This window comes from Polyergus mexicanus, unplaced genomic scaffold, assembly GCF_030449975.1.
Source record: "Polyergus mexicanus isolate NDT 795.1 unplaced genomic scaffold, iyPolMexi1.0 SCAF_9, whole genome shotgun sequence".
Taxonomy (NCBI): Eukaryota; Metazoa; Arthropoda; class Insecta; order Hymenoptera; family Formicidae; genus Polyergus; species Polyergus mexicanus.
In genome coordinates, this window is record NW_027223329.1 from 1,061,492 (window position 1) to 1,076,525 (window position 15,034).

At 36.6% G+C, this 15,034-nt stretch overlaps 1 protein-coding gene across 13 annotated transcripts in view; it reads left to right on the forward strand.

Annotated features, from left to right (window-relative positions):
• Rim (Rab3 interacting molecule) overlaps positions 1-15,034 on the forward strand; it is a 72,275-nt gene that overhangs the window by 34,602 nt on the left and 22,639 nt on the right. For 8 of the 13 annotated variants that reach the window (XR_011447337.1, XR_011447335.1, XR_011447334.1 and 5 more), the window contains 11 exons: positions 3,245-3,452; positions 3,946-4,200; positions 5,048-5,071; positions 6,837-7,101; positions 7,350-7,601; positions 7,896-8,069; positions 11,194-11,223; positions 12,626-12,782; positions 13,019-13,188; positions 13,280-13,449; positions 14,129-14,366. Coding sequence is in view for 2 of the 13 variants with exons in the window: in XM_070301306.1 (XP_070157407.1) it covers positions 3,245-3,452; positions 3,946-4,200; positions 5,048-5,071; positions 6,837-7,101; positions 7,350-7,601; positions 7,896-8,069; positions 11,194-11,223; positions 12,626-12,782; positions 13,019-13,188; positions 13,280-13,449; positions 14,129-14,366 (1,943 nt within the window). In the remaining 11 variants the exon portion in view is untranslated. The remainder of the gene's footprint in view (positions 1-3,244; positions 3,453-3,945; positions 4,201-5,047; positions 5,072-6,836; positions 7,102-7,349; positions 7,602-7,895; positions 8,070-11,193; positions 11,224-12,625; positions 12,783-13,018; positions 13,189-13,279; positions 13,450-14,128; positions 14,367-15,034) is intronic. The other 5 variants (XR_011447340.1, XR_011447338.1, XR_011447342.1 and 2 more) reach the window with 5 other exon arrangements.

Genomic DNA, 15,034 nt, shown 5'->3' on the forward strand with positions numbered 1-15,034 from the left:
TTTGTATCGGCTTCTTTTGTACAATTTACTAAACGTTGATATATGTGTATAAAAAAAATTTTCGAGCTTATCCGAATCCCTGAAACTGAACTCACGGAATATCATTGATTCTCAAATTATCGATATGACATACAAATAATTATTTATCACTTCTAACAATATCTTTTGATGAAATTTGCGAAAACACGAAGGATTATTTTGCTACTCATAGTACTCCGTGAATTCATAAGTTTTAAGTAGAGAGAAAATCGTCTTTTGAACATCTTTTGCGTCAGACTTTTTTCGATCCGTTTCATTGTGCCTTTTCTAACTATGAAATCTACTGTAATTTTCAAGAATTTTGCAACGTAGATATTTAATAGACGACGAAAAGATTTATGTACTATTAAACAATGAATATAATTTCCGACATTCATTTCTCTTCTACGCCACTCTCAAGTCAAAATACGGCCTAGCTGGTTGAACTTTTGCAAGTTACGACTATACAAAATATATATAAAGAGAATTGCAGATAATCGATTTGATATTAGTGGTCTGAATTCTTCTGCAAATAACTAGAATAGTATTTTGTTTTATATGAAATCATTTTATTAATTTTATTTAAGTTTAATCCGTGATTGCGCAATTTCGCGGAAATAAAGAGGATGTTATACACGAAGGGGGATAAATTTTTTAAATAATAAAAATCTATAAGAAGAGATTATTACAGTTTGAGATTGTAGGTTATCGTTCCTATTCTTTGATGAAAAATAGCAGTTAGTATGCTTCAAGCAGTATCTATGTGATGTTAATTGAATCAAATTATATAATTTCTAAAGATATTAAGGATATATCACACGGCGAGACTTACGCGTTAAACAATTGTTAAGAAAAAGAAACATTTTACGACTGCGACTCTGACAGATGCCGCGATTTGAATAAAGTTTATGTACGAATGGATAACGGCTATGTACACGGCTCATCGTTTATGATGTACGAAGAAGGGTGATAGACATGCCGGTCGCGTTCCAATTATACGAAGCAAATAATCAGGATTAAATTCGTTGAGAGTAAACGATCACGTAATTTATTTAGCGACGACTTATGTACTATCTCTCTAAATGACTCCGATCGCGGTCAATCTTTCTCGCTCTTATTTCTCAAACGAGTCACGCTACTTCACGTTACTTGTTTTCATTCTCGTGGACTAAAGTGGAAATCGCTTTCGTGAAAGTATAAGAAGCGAGGAAATTAAATATCGATTGTATTCGCGTATTTCTACCGACAAGCAAATCGGACTAGAAGAACTTGGCGAGATGCGGGGAATTAATGCAATCAATAATCGTCTCGGCAGATGAGGATTTATTTATGCGTATAGAAGTTAATCGCGATGCGTTATCCCGTTTTGTCATCCCTCTATAGCTTGGTAAACTGAAAAATTCCATTCGAAGCATCGCCGCACCGATCCGAAATGATCCAATTAAGGAACCGGTGAATGTTGCCAGGCTCTCGAAACAAAGTATCTGTTTCATAATTAATCAAATTGGAACGCGGCCAAAGGGTATAACAACACGGACGAGACTTGATGACCTCGTTAGTTGTCATCTCGATTTGAGCAAAGGATTCTTTTTTTTTTTTTTTTAAATATCTCTTCTTTTAATTGTGAGGATTCCGGACGGTTAACTGTAATACAAATACAATATATTGTAAAAGGTTTGTACGTTTAATCGGATGCGAAGAATAATGTAATTACCGTCTGACATTCAATCCTGCCGATTCTGCAATTTCAATATATCTGGAATTCCGAACCTTTTTATGCAATTTGTATCATTAATATAAACACGAGATATAAAAAAAGAGATCGTTTTATTATAACGATACGTAAATTTCAAACTTATTTTAAACGTTTTACTGGCGTAAAAGCAGAAATGGATTATAAAAATGTAAAGCTACAAAAACATTTGTTTGCGTTTTTTTATATTATTTGAATCGATTCTTTTAATTTATCGCAATACATCCCAAACAGAATTAATCCGAATATTATTACTACTGTAATTAAACACACTTAAAAAAAAAAAAAAAAAAAAGTTATCATTATGTGGATGGAAGTTTGATTTAAAATTCTGTCCTGCAAAACCTCAAACTTGTCATGAATCGCGTATCGGTGATGGAGCAGCACCAGTCGATAGGACAGAAATCGAAAAGAGGCCGACCCCTCTCCCTAAAGTAGATCCACCTTGTGTGAATCATGTCGTTCTCAGATAGAGATACATCACGCGCTCAGGATTTTTACGCAGTATTACGTATATTCGACGAGACCGCGCAATGTTCCTCGCATGCCTGTGTATACACTTTCTTCTGCATTTGCCTTCGGAGACTGGATATTTCCGCTAGGCGCGGAATGTATTGCCAATATGGAATGTCTTATGTACACTGTAATATTTCCTAGTTACACGCATGTATCGCATGTAGTAGTATGTATTGATATTCGTCCTTATACATGCTATATATTACGACAGCACGTATTGCCTGCCATGTTAATTATTCTCCGTCCAACTATTGTATTACAATGGTCAAATTTCTCGTCGAATCATATAGATAGCTTTTGCTTTTTTATTGAGAGGGTACGCGAAGGCTTCGCGAAAAAATAGAGACGTATTTTTTTTTTTTTTTTTTATTTTTGAAGAGCAACTCTCATCTCGGATAATTTTATTATATATTGATCGCATTATATTATCGAATCTTCGATACGACATGCCTAAGCGCATCCTCTCAAAAAAATCTTTCATCGAAAAATATATTATCGCAAAACGCAATGTGCGTGTGTATGTGTATGTCATGAATAGTGAATGCGGATACTCGTAAAGTATTTTTTTTTTGGTAGGATTAAGCTAATGTGTGTAGTATTTGTTTTTTTATGTCAGTTGTGTCTTATTTGATAAATAGACATTAATGTGGAAATACGCCAGAATACTGGAAATTGACAAAATTATACGTATCTCATAAGAACGATAGGTCTCTGGATTATTTTGCAAACTATAACAAATTATTTTCAGTATGAGACCACTGCGTATCTACATATATTAAGGGTTTTCGATTACTAATCAACATCGCGTAGAAAACATTTTAGTCTTTCCTAACAAACATACAATTAAAACTAAGATTTCTCTCTCCAGAATTCAGACGTACGTTCCATGTTGTTTTTGATTTACGAAAGCATGCGACACTCGTTATCAGTAAAAGAAATACTATACGCGCTCCGTAGCACCCATTGTCCTGGCAAGTGAGTGAGGACGGTCAGAAGATCATCGGCCACATGGTTTTGCGAAAATCGGCCGGTTCCGGAAGCTGCAGTAGTATACTCGGGCTAAAAGTTGTCGGTGGCAAGCTACTGGAAGACGGTTCCAGGGGCGCTTTGATCGAGAAGGTGAAAAAGGGTAGTACGGCAGACATAGAAGGTCAACTTAGACCCGGTAAGAGGATTACAAAGTTCAAATCGAACGATTTGGCGAATTTTCGAAATACGCGAGTCGCGGACAAATATTATCTGTAGGTATCGCGATTATCGTGCGCGAACGAAAAATACACGTTACGAGATATCCTTGACGCTACGTTTTAAAGGAATTGCAATTTCGATAATTAATTGTTAGATATATATATAGAATAAATTATTTTGATAAAATTACGAGAAAACTGAAAAGAGTTTATCCTGTTTATTGAGAGAATCGGGGAAAAATTGATTATATTCGACTGCAACGGCAATGTAACGGAATTTTTCTTGTATCATATCGATGAAGGTCCTACGCTCGCGTTACTTTGCGAACATTTCAGTACTTTACAGTTTTGACATGTTGAGAGTGCACGACCCGTAACAATCGCGTGTCCCATTTCAATTTCCGTGAAAGATCCGGAAGAAACGAATCGGACGCTCGACGATCTCTCGGGTATTCCCTGCGGCTGTTTCAGGTGACGAGGTGATCGCGTGGAACGGGAGGTCTCTGCAGGGTAAAAGCTTCCGGGAAGTTTACGACATCATCACCGAGTCGAGACTGGAGTCGCAAATCGAGCTCGTAGTTGAGAGAAAATTCTCCACGATGACCACAGGCATGACGCCTGCTGGACCGGGCCCGTCCACGCCCATGGCGTCCAGACGAATTGTCGCTCAGAGCCAGTGGCGACAGAAACACGAGACCATCTCCGGATCACAGCCACATCACAAAGGTGACTATGCGCTCGGCACGTTTCGTTTTTCGATTCTTCATTTTGCTTCTGTGTATCAAATGTCGTGAATCATTATGACTCATTATTTTCAAAACTTGAGATTTTTTTGTATATAATTTTAATATATATATATATATATATATACATATACATATATAATCATTGATTTAAAATCTCTTTCTCCTACAATAGTCGTGCATGGGCTTAAGGGTGCTATACGTTACTTTGATAAACATTGTGAGAAGAAAATCTTATGAATATTAATTATATAAAGATGATATGAGAATGTGTTTTTAGGCTCTTATTTCGTATAGAATATGTAAATTTAAACGTAGTATACATATACACAAGAAGTTGTAGAAAAGTATATTAGGACGATACGTTCGGCTCTGTGTAAGCTGAATACGATTAGTTAAGAGTCAAAAGTATTCCTGGCATTCATCTCCTACAAAGTCTTTTGTATAAATCAATGTATTTTGTATTATTTAATCTATGAATTCTTCTATATCTTTCTAAGATTTATATATATATATACAGAATATATTTATAAATAATAAGAAAGATTGCAAGCATATATTATACCAGGAATAAAGTAGTATGCGTAATATCTATGACGATTTAATCGGATAGACTATGAAAGGACTGAGAATTAATTATTGCGACTCTATATGGAATATTTATCGATATCAATTAAATCCCATTAGACGTATTCTTTGAAATGATGTGAGATTACGAGGCGCGCCGCATCTCTCGCACACTCTACTCACTCCTCGCATAATTATATGTTAAGCATATTATTGGAATCGATACTATTGTCATACAGATTGTATGATTTTTCGCATTCCAGGTCTTAAGAAATGTATTCTATGGGGTAGGCCTTTCACAGACGAGTCTCTGTCTTTAAACTATTTCAATTGATCTCGGTGTCTGTCTTTTTCCTGTACCTATATCATTGGTCCCCTCGTCGTTGCGATCATTGTTCCGTTTCGTGAGATTTTTTTTTTTAAATCTCAACAAACGGAATCTGAATTATATTATTTCGATGCTGCGACAAATCATATGGCGAAGCAACGAAAATTAATCTATCACTTATTCTGCCTTGAGTATATGTATACCGTCGATGTTTAACGTAGACGTAGATGCTAATGCACCCCCTTCCCTTTGCTAAAGAGCACCGTTGTGTATAGGTATAGTCTTATGGGAGCAACAACTATGTATTATATACACACACATATATATATATATATATATATATATATATATATATATATTAGGTGTAAAACTTTGCTTCCGCCGTTTTTTTTCCGAAATTCGAGGCTTTATTGTAAAAAACTGGTTATACATTTATGATTCAAAGTATTGTCCTCTCCCAATGATCGTGTCAATTCTTTTTGACTTTGACTCGAGTCTTCATTAAGTAATGCCTCCAATTCTGCATCTTCGAAAACCTTCTCTCTTTCACCGCTATGCCGGTCTTCGACGTGAAAATCATCGTTCTCGAAGCGTTGAAACCACTCACGACACGTTCTTTCACTAATAGCGGCTTCGCCATAAGTATTTGAGAGCATTCGATGAGCCTCAGCCGCAGATTTCTTCATATTGAGGCAGAAAATTAAAACCTCCCGCAAATGACGAGAATTTGGCTCGTAAACTGACATTTTCAATCGAGAATAACTTTATGACGCAGACACAAATCGACTAATGTTTCTATGGGTTTATGTTGACAGATGCCCAAGTTTATTGCATGACGTCTATGATCTATTTATTTCGACCACTACTTACCGCTAAAGCCATCTATAGGAAAACGGCGGAAGCAAAGTTGTACATCTAATATATATATATGCAAAATATAAAAGCGCCAATGTCCCTTACATATCGCGCTTCTTCTCTACTTGTAATGAATATGAATATTTTCGTACAATCCTTACGAATAAGTATAATTTACTGTAATTCATCGCTGCGTCTATTATCAATGTCTATCGATCTATTATTACAACAGCTCTCTCCCCCTCTTTCATTTTCTTAACTCGTTGTCACGGATTTCCGTGATTACGAGAACCTGTGCATGCGGACTGCACTTCTTTAAGAGACGTGGGTGTGTTTCCAGAACTGTTCGAAAATAGTTTATTGATTTTGTAATATCCCCTTCCCCCTCGGGGGTTCGATGACGCCGCAAGAGATAGAGAACTTAATTTTCGCGGCTATAATTTCACTAAAGTACCTACTATCGGCACAAATCTTTAAAATAGATGTCCAACAGATGATTCTAATCCTTCAAACGTATTTTGAATGTCTAACGTTTCGATTTTTTTCTGTGTTTGAGTATTTACTTAATATATCTCATAAACGTATATTCACGACACTTTCACTGCTAATAATGCAATGAATGATGTTGATGCAACAAGGAATGAAAAATTTATTTTTATTCACTCAAATCATCCTGATTTTTTATTCTTCTTTATTTATATATATATATATATATTTTTTTTTCATTTACATATATCGTTTTTAATTCTTTTTATTTGTCGTTCCCTTTCCTTTCGAATCTCGAGCACGCCCTCCCTCTTCGTGAATCGCTCCAAGAACGCAGGTACGGTAACGAGATATCCTAGTCGACACCGCACGATCACTTGCAGAGTTGTACGACGCGAGGCGTGAGAAACCCTCGGTTTTAGTGACGTCACCCGGCTCGCCGGACCTGCATGCCCAAGGACGCGGTCGACACTCCCGACATCCAACCGGAAATGCGAACGTGGGCGGCAGCATTCAGGTGAAGCTGGGTTTCGATCCCGTGGGACTTCAGCTGATCGTTACGATTATTTGTGCCGCGGGACTCACGCCGACGAGTAACGGCCAACCGAGAAATCCTTACGCCAAAATCTTTCTGCTTCCTGACAAAAGGTGAGAAACTAATAATATATGTTAATTGTTTCGATCGAGTGAGAATTTTTGAAAGATTCTCGACCGAGTCGATCGTTATGATATTAAGTTATTATAAAGACGCGGATAAAGACGACAAAATAAATTGTTTGACGAATATTTTGTTTTTCGATTCGTTAAAAATTTCGATTTAAATTCCATCCCAACTTAATTACTGAACAATTATCCAATGGAGGGTTCTTAAAATGTACGTTCTTCAAATATTGTAGCGAGAAATCGAAGCGGCGTACGAAGACCGTGGCGAATACAAACGATCCTAGATGGAACCAGACTTTCGTTTATAACGGAGTCAGACGCTCGGAATTGAGGAAAAGGGCATTGGAGATCACGGTCTGGGATTACGCGAGGTACGAGGCGAACGATTTTCTTGGCGAGGCTGTTCTGGAATTGGCGGTATGTCTCTTAGACGAGGAACCAGAATGGCATTCTCTGACCGCTCACGGAGAACACCGGCACGTCAGGTATGAATCGTACTCGCGGATGCTAGTAGCTCCAAGATGCCAATACTAAAAGCGATCAAATAAATACCTCGCATCAATACGAATCTCCCGCGGGATGTTCGACAATGTTCTCAATGTTCCCTGCTTACGATGCGACATTACGGTAGCTTATTTCGCTGGTCCCGGAAATTTGCACTTCGAGACTCGAGAATGTCAGAAACGAATCTTGAAATTTTTCGATATATTTTTATTTCTCAAAAGATTATGATTAACATCGCGAGAGTGTTAACATTATATTTTTTCTGCACACTACAGGCATTACCAAGATTCCGATGACGTGCTAGATCATCATCTCAGTCCACCGTCGACCACTTCGAGATTAAGTGACTCCGACACCTCGGAGTGCGATATTACGGACTGCGACGTGTCGAGGGAACAAAGAAGAACGGCTGACGGTGCCAGCATAAGTAGTATCGGCAGTTCCTCTAGGTAATATTATCTCTTAAGATCTCTCTATGGTACATATATACATAAATCTCAATCTGGCAAAGGAGTATTATATCAAACCGCCGGAAATAATCGGTCAACTTCAGATTTTTGCGTTGAACACTCTGTAAATTTCTCGTATATAAACCAAAATTCTTTTTAACAACAAACATAAGATAATAAATCAAGAAATAAATCTTTAAACAATTATATCGAAAATTGATCAGTTATAGTTATTTAAGTATGCATTACAGTTAGTATACTTGACCGGTGGGAATTGTGTTAATCTGACAGCGTTACTGTCTCCCCCCTTCCCCAGCTTAAAATCTTATTTATAGATCTCGTAACCATTCTCATAGTTATCGCCGTAACAATCATTCTCGTGTTGCTTGTGTATCGCGACCCTTATCACTGATAATACAGAAGCGTATTCGTTCTAAATTTGATGTAAAAAAATTCCGGCGCGAGAACTCTTTCCGTTGTTGGTTTTCTTCTGTTATAACGAGGCTGAGTTGTGTCATTGAATAAGCGCTAGAATTTTTACAAAGGCACATTTGTATAAAGATGGAATTTTTACACTGATTTTTTTACTAGATTGCATTTTGAGCCACTCTTGTCAATTGTTTGTTATAAAATTATTGTATAATTACATAATAAATAATAATTACATTGCAAGTAGTTTTTTTAATGATTTGAAAGTGGCTGCAATCGTACGAGGTTCGACTTTCTTTCTTTTTTATACGATTAATGAACAAGCCAAGTAGAGAAGAGAGAAACAGACATAAGTCATAAATACGATTATACTGTATAATATAAATTATTGCGAACAAAAAAAAAAAAAGACGAGGTTTGAACGGGAAGGGGTAATCGAAAGAAAGAGAGAGGGCAAAAGCCAAGTTATTAAACTGGGCAACAAGCCAATTGACATAGCAGTTGGCCCGCGACCATCGTCAGCTCCGGAAGTCAGCCTTAAAACTCGTATCCATATTAATATTCCAACGGCGATGTCTGATCGTTATTTGTGAGTACAAAGTGTGGTTTTCGCCAAAGCTTTTGAGTCTCCACTCTCTTATCAAATGGAAGAAATGACAGTGTATATCGAAATAAAATTAAGTAGAAAATTATTTAACAATAAGATTTTAATCATCTATAATAATAAAATTATTTTCAAAATTGTACGGATATTAAATTATTAAAAAAAAAAAAAAAAAAAAGATATTTTTTTGCAATAAATCATTCATTTGCTGTAAATACAAAACTTGTGTATATTGTATATCGGTGCATGTATTCATCTCGATAATGACAAAGTTTGCTTGATAACGACATTAAAATTTATAACATTAAATGTACTTGCGACGTTAATAATTATCGAATATATGGAAAATAAATTTCTCGAATTTACGCCTCTCTGTGGAATAACGTTCAGATTATTCTAAAGGTTTTTTTTTCATCGATGATACGCGAGAAATCGAATCAATATAGAATGAACGTATCCTCGATAGGCTTGGCAAGTAGAGTGGCAGAGATGGGGATAAGCCGCGATACTATCCGGCATCGCTCTGCACTTCTTTTATACAGAACAGCTTCGATCTGCAAAGTGAGCGCTTCTATATCCCTAAGCGCGCATCAGCCTCTGTAAAAGCTGTCCCGAATAATTGAAACATTCCGGTGTTCCCCTGAGAGAATGGTGGACATCCTGCGCATTTTTAACAACCTTCAGTATCGTCTAATGAGATTACTCTCTTGAAAGGGTTTCGCCGGTTACATTAATAATTCTTTCGTCGTCGGGTCGGTGGCAATAATGCCATATGTGAAACGATGCGATTCGATATAATATTTTTATTAAAATTCTATTCAGAAACGCCCACACACATATATACACGCGCGCACAAATTATTACATTTAATGACAAAGTAGAAGTAGCTCTTTTAATAGGTGGATACATGTATAAAAATTAATTGCAAAAGGAATTTATATTTGTAATTGTATATATCTTACATATTTTTTTTTTTTCTATCGCTTTTTTATGATCCTGCAAACATTGAGTAAGATATTATCGAATAGGAAAAAGCACCAAAACCGAAATAGATCTCCTAAACTAATATAACTCATTAATTGAGTGGAACACTTTATCAGAGTTGATATGAATTTTGTTTGCTTATAGTTTACTCATTTGAAGTATATCTAATGCATTTATAATTTGTTTTTTATATACTGAATTAGCTTGTTTCGAGTTCTTAAAGTCCAAAAGTTTTTATCTTTCTGTGATTTTCTTTTGGCGAATTATATAATCTAAATATAATAAGTAGATATATTTTCATAATTGTGTTTATTATATTTTCTACTTTCTTAAAGGTTTCTGCTTTGTTTTTATATAATTTTATTTCTATTTTATTTTTATCTTCATCTTTTCTCACAGAGTATGCCGTAAGGAAAATTAAATTAGAGTTTTTCGACATACTCTGTGGTTTATATATCGACATTTTATCAATTCAATTCAAAGAATACGAGTGCGTAAATTGGCTAATTTGATCACATTTAAAAGATTTTAAGTTTAAAGAGACAAAAGAAATGTCTGTGTATACTCTTAAAAATGTTTATCCTTGTAAATAAATAAGACAACAATATAATTTATTTAAAATTAATTGAAACTTTTTTTCGATTAAATAATTTATTATAATACTTTTTTGCATACTTTATCGTGTTTCTATTTTTAACAGATGTGTCGGTTTTGAAGATTAATTTCTCACATTTTAATTTTTGTCCATTTTACTAAAAAGGCCATTTATATATTTAAAAGTTTAAAACAATATTATCAAAACTGATAAAGAATAGTTTCCAATAAATATCTGCTGGTATGAATTCTTATTCTGACTTTTTAACTAGAAGTTAGAGCCTGAAAAATGGCGTGTCGGTTTTGGCAACTTTCTTCTACGTATATTGTATGTATACATAGTAATTTATATCAGGCACAATATTCTTTGAATAGATAAATATATATTTTAAATATTAAAGTACAATCTATGGCGACATAAGTAACATTAAATAATACAATGATGCGTTGGCCGCGGCCGCGCCCGCTCATTGATTTTAATTTTAATCGTGTGTTTTGTTATTTATTTTTTAGGTTTCATAATATGCCGTCAAATTATAAGCGGTACGGCCATTACAATTTATATTTTCTCCTCCTTCATCACGCAGTCACACGTATTGCATCCTCACTGCTAGGTTACAATGTCGCGCTTAGATCAATCAATTAGTCATGCGACAAGAAAAAGAATCGCAAGTATAATAAAGACGAGACAACGGGACAACGCGAACTGACGCGATCACGTAATTAATTTGATCTTGACAAGAACATGAGAAATTTTTATTCGGTAGAGATATATTTCTAAGGACAGATAGAGGGGGGGGGGGGGTGAGAGGAGCAGAAAAAGTGTTTTCGGGCAAAGAAAGAAATAGTGACTATGATACAGACGTCATCGATGACAAGGAATATTGGCGTTCAACTTTCTTCCATTTTTCCCGTTACAATATTTTGCGCAAGACATGAATGTCACAATGTACAATAAAGTACAGCGTTTCAATGTTTCATAAAATTTTCGGGACATTTTGTCTTTGTTCTTCGTTAAGAAAAGAACGTGTGAAAAAATAATATTAATTAAAATAATAAAAAAAAAAAAAATAGCGCAGCGCAAAAATTTTAGCGAATCGCCATCCATGTAGGCACTTTAGACGTCATACTGTCACATTGCTTCTTGCATATTATGTACGTTAAATCTTAGATGCGACAAGACATGGCTTTTAGAATGTTTAGTGCATCGCGACGCATCGGCCGGGGTGGATGAAATTTCTTTCTCTTTGCGAGCTTTGATGATGACCGCAATGACAACGTCGGATGCTATATCCAATTCTCGAGACTGTCTCGCGCGGTCACTTTGCTTTTCGTTGCCAGAAACGGTGAAAATCCCATCTCGGATTTTGTATCGATACAATACATTTCGCACGTATCGATCATTGATGTGCAAGAGTCGACTACCTACGCGGTCTTGGCACTCATCGATCGCACTTACACGGCATATTCTCAGTTTTATAGCGACTTCGCGATTCCTTCGTTTTATCGCACGACTTTGATTTTTGGCAACGAAAAGAGTACGCAATTGAGAACGCTGTGTAAACGCCGAGGAGACTTGACTGCATTGCTGAATAACTTGGAGCCGCTTCTCGTGCCAAATTAGGAGATATGCATCTTTTGCAGTTTGCGATATAAGAAATTGAATCGAGTTCGTATTAGAATATTATATATACGTCAAATAATGCGTACGAATATATTTTCGAGAGATAAGACTGACTGAATTTTTATTCTTGATTTCGTTCTTTACATTTCTCGGTGCTACGTAGTTTGTCTTCATTTTTATACTTTCCTTTCCGCTTCTTTTGCCATCCTGGCTGCATGCATTTTGAGATTAGCGCGAGACTCACAGCACTCGCCTCATTTAACTTGTAAGGCACGCAATATTCACTGATTGATGAGAAAAAATGAACGCATGCTGGAGCAGCCACTATTCTAGCCCGCCACCGGAGAGAGAACTCTGCGTCGACGGCGAGCATCGGAGTCGAAGGGACATGTCGCCGCAAGGACGTAAAAGAGCGGCCCTTATGATTTCTCGCGATCAACCAGCTACCATCGGGTCCGGTTATCAGACATATCGTAAGGTAAGACGTTCGAGATGGCATGCGCGCGTTTGATTTTTAATTTCAATCCGAGCGTCAATGACGAAGGAGAAATTGATCGATAAATTATATGCGAAAGAAAAAAATATATATTCACGAGAAATACTCGCGAAGGATATTTAAGTGCGTTAAGATACGTCGATATTTTGGTACGTAGGGTACAATTAAGTAACGTCTAGCGATAATATTATTATGCGTCATTAAGTACGTATCCCCAGGACGACATCCATCGGGGAATGATGGGGCATAGGTCACACAGTGCGGCGCCTATGGACTCTCCGAGCGTCAGATACCGAGGGAGATCTCAGAGTCCCACCGGTCATCGTTCCTTATCTCCGCCTGAGCATAGATCCATTCCCTACTCGCACGGATACGTCCATACGCCAAGGTACGAAATATATCATTGGAAACTTTTCGATTCAATCGTCGTCAGGAAACTTGCAAGAGAGAACTGACGATTTACCGCCGCGCTTATTTAGATTCGGCTCGAGATCGGCGACTGCCACTCCCACTGGATCGCCAAAGAAACGCCAGCTACCTCAAATCCCGGCAGCTTTGAAGGAAAGGGTCGCGCAAGATCTAGAAGAACGGGCGAGATTCATGAGACATCGTAACAGGCAGTCGATATATAGAAGCACAGGCATGGGAGGTGAGCTTGCTTCTCTTTGTCGAAAAACTTGGTGCTTTAAATGATCGATAACCTTTCTTACATAATACTTGCTATTTTACACTACTTCCGACTGAAAAAGAATATAAATAAATATGATATAACAATAAGTATACAGGCTGTCTCAAAATTAAACGATCAGACTTTAGTATGTTCTATGACTAGAAACAAGAAAAAAAAATATTAGTTCAAAGATATTTGATTAGAAAGTTACAATAAGAATATTAAACACGAAGATAATAGCGGATTCGTTGTTGATACATAACGATGCAAGAATAAATCAACGATATCTATCTGTTTACTCTGGCATTTTTTTATTACAAGCTTTTTCTATTATAGCTCGATTTTTACCTGAAGAAAACTGTAAAAAAACGAAAGTCATATAAGAGATAATTGGTGAGAAAAATGAATCGAGAAAGAGTTAGTTTAGTATTTACTGAGTTATACAGCAAAACGTCATAACGTGATAATATTGTAAAACATTTTCGGGCAAATGTTTATACAACACTTTTTTTTTTTTTTTTTTTATTCATGAAACATACCAGCAAAGTTTCATTGTTTAATTTTGTACATTCTGTATATAATTGTAATTAATTTTTTTTATACAAAAAAAGATTTTTTTGTGAATGACTATATCTTAAATAATATTGATTATTTATAGGATGGGAAAGGCATTACAGTGGTCTTTCGGACTCGGATCTTCCCTCAATCGGACACGATCCTTTAACGTTGCCACACAGTCACGCTTACAGGATGCACAGACCGAGGAAAGGACATTTGAGTCCCGACAAAGATGTGCTCGGTGATCTCGGTGATTCTGATATGGAGAGCATAGCTTCGGTAACGAGCAGTGCCTTTAGTACACAATCGGAACGACCACATGGATCGAGAGCACTAATGTGAGTATAGTTTCGTAATCATTGCGCTAATCTTATACGGACGACCTTGCGTTGCAACGTCAATGTGCTAAGCAACACAGATTTTATAGTCAAGAGAATATCCCGTTAGGGAGGGATCGAACATCGAGTGTGCAGTCTATCGTCAAACACATTATCGTTAAAACATCGCGATGTACCGATATCATAGATCTCAACTTTTGTGTCTTTACATATGAGATAAAGCTTGATTAACGCGGAATGGTACACTCAGCAGCTCGATCTCTCAAGTCAAGGATAATCCCTGGATTAAATGGACATTGTCAACTAAATAAATATCCTGTAGTCGCACTTTTTACATCCTGCTTGCGCGTCAATGTTCCAGTGTTCTTCCCCGCCTTCTCTACGAAGCGATTATAGATTGCACTTCCTACGCACTCTGTGTCAATGTCCATTTAATAAATGTGTCCCATTCTAAGAAAGCAGGGATCTCATAAGTGCGTGTCGTTGGTCGAACAGTTAGGGCATTAGTTGTGCCTTGTCTGACACATTATAGAAAAGAAAAACAGTACATCGATCGCCGCGTGTCTCTTCTGAAATGCCAACCCGTTGCTCTCGGCAGCAGTCGAGTTCTGAGATTTCATGATGCGATATACGAGTTCGATCGATCGCGAACGCGCGGTAGACATCAA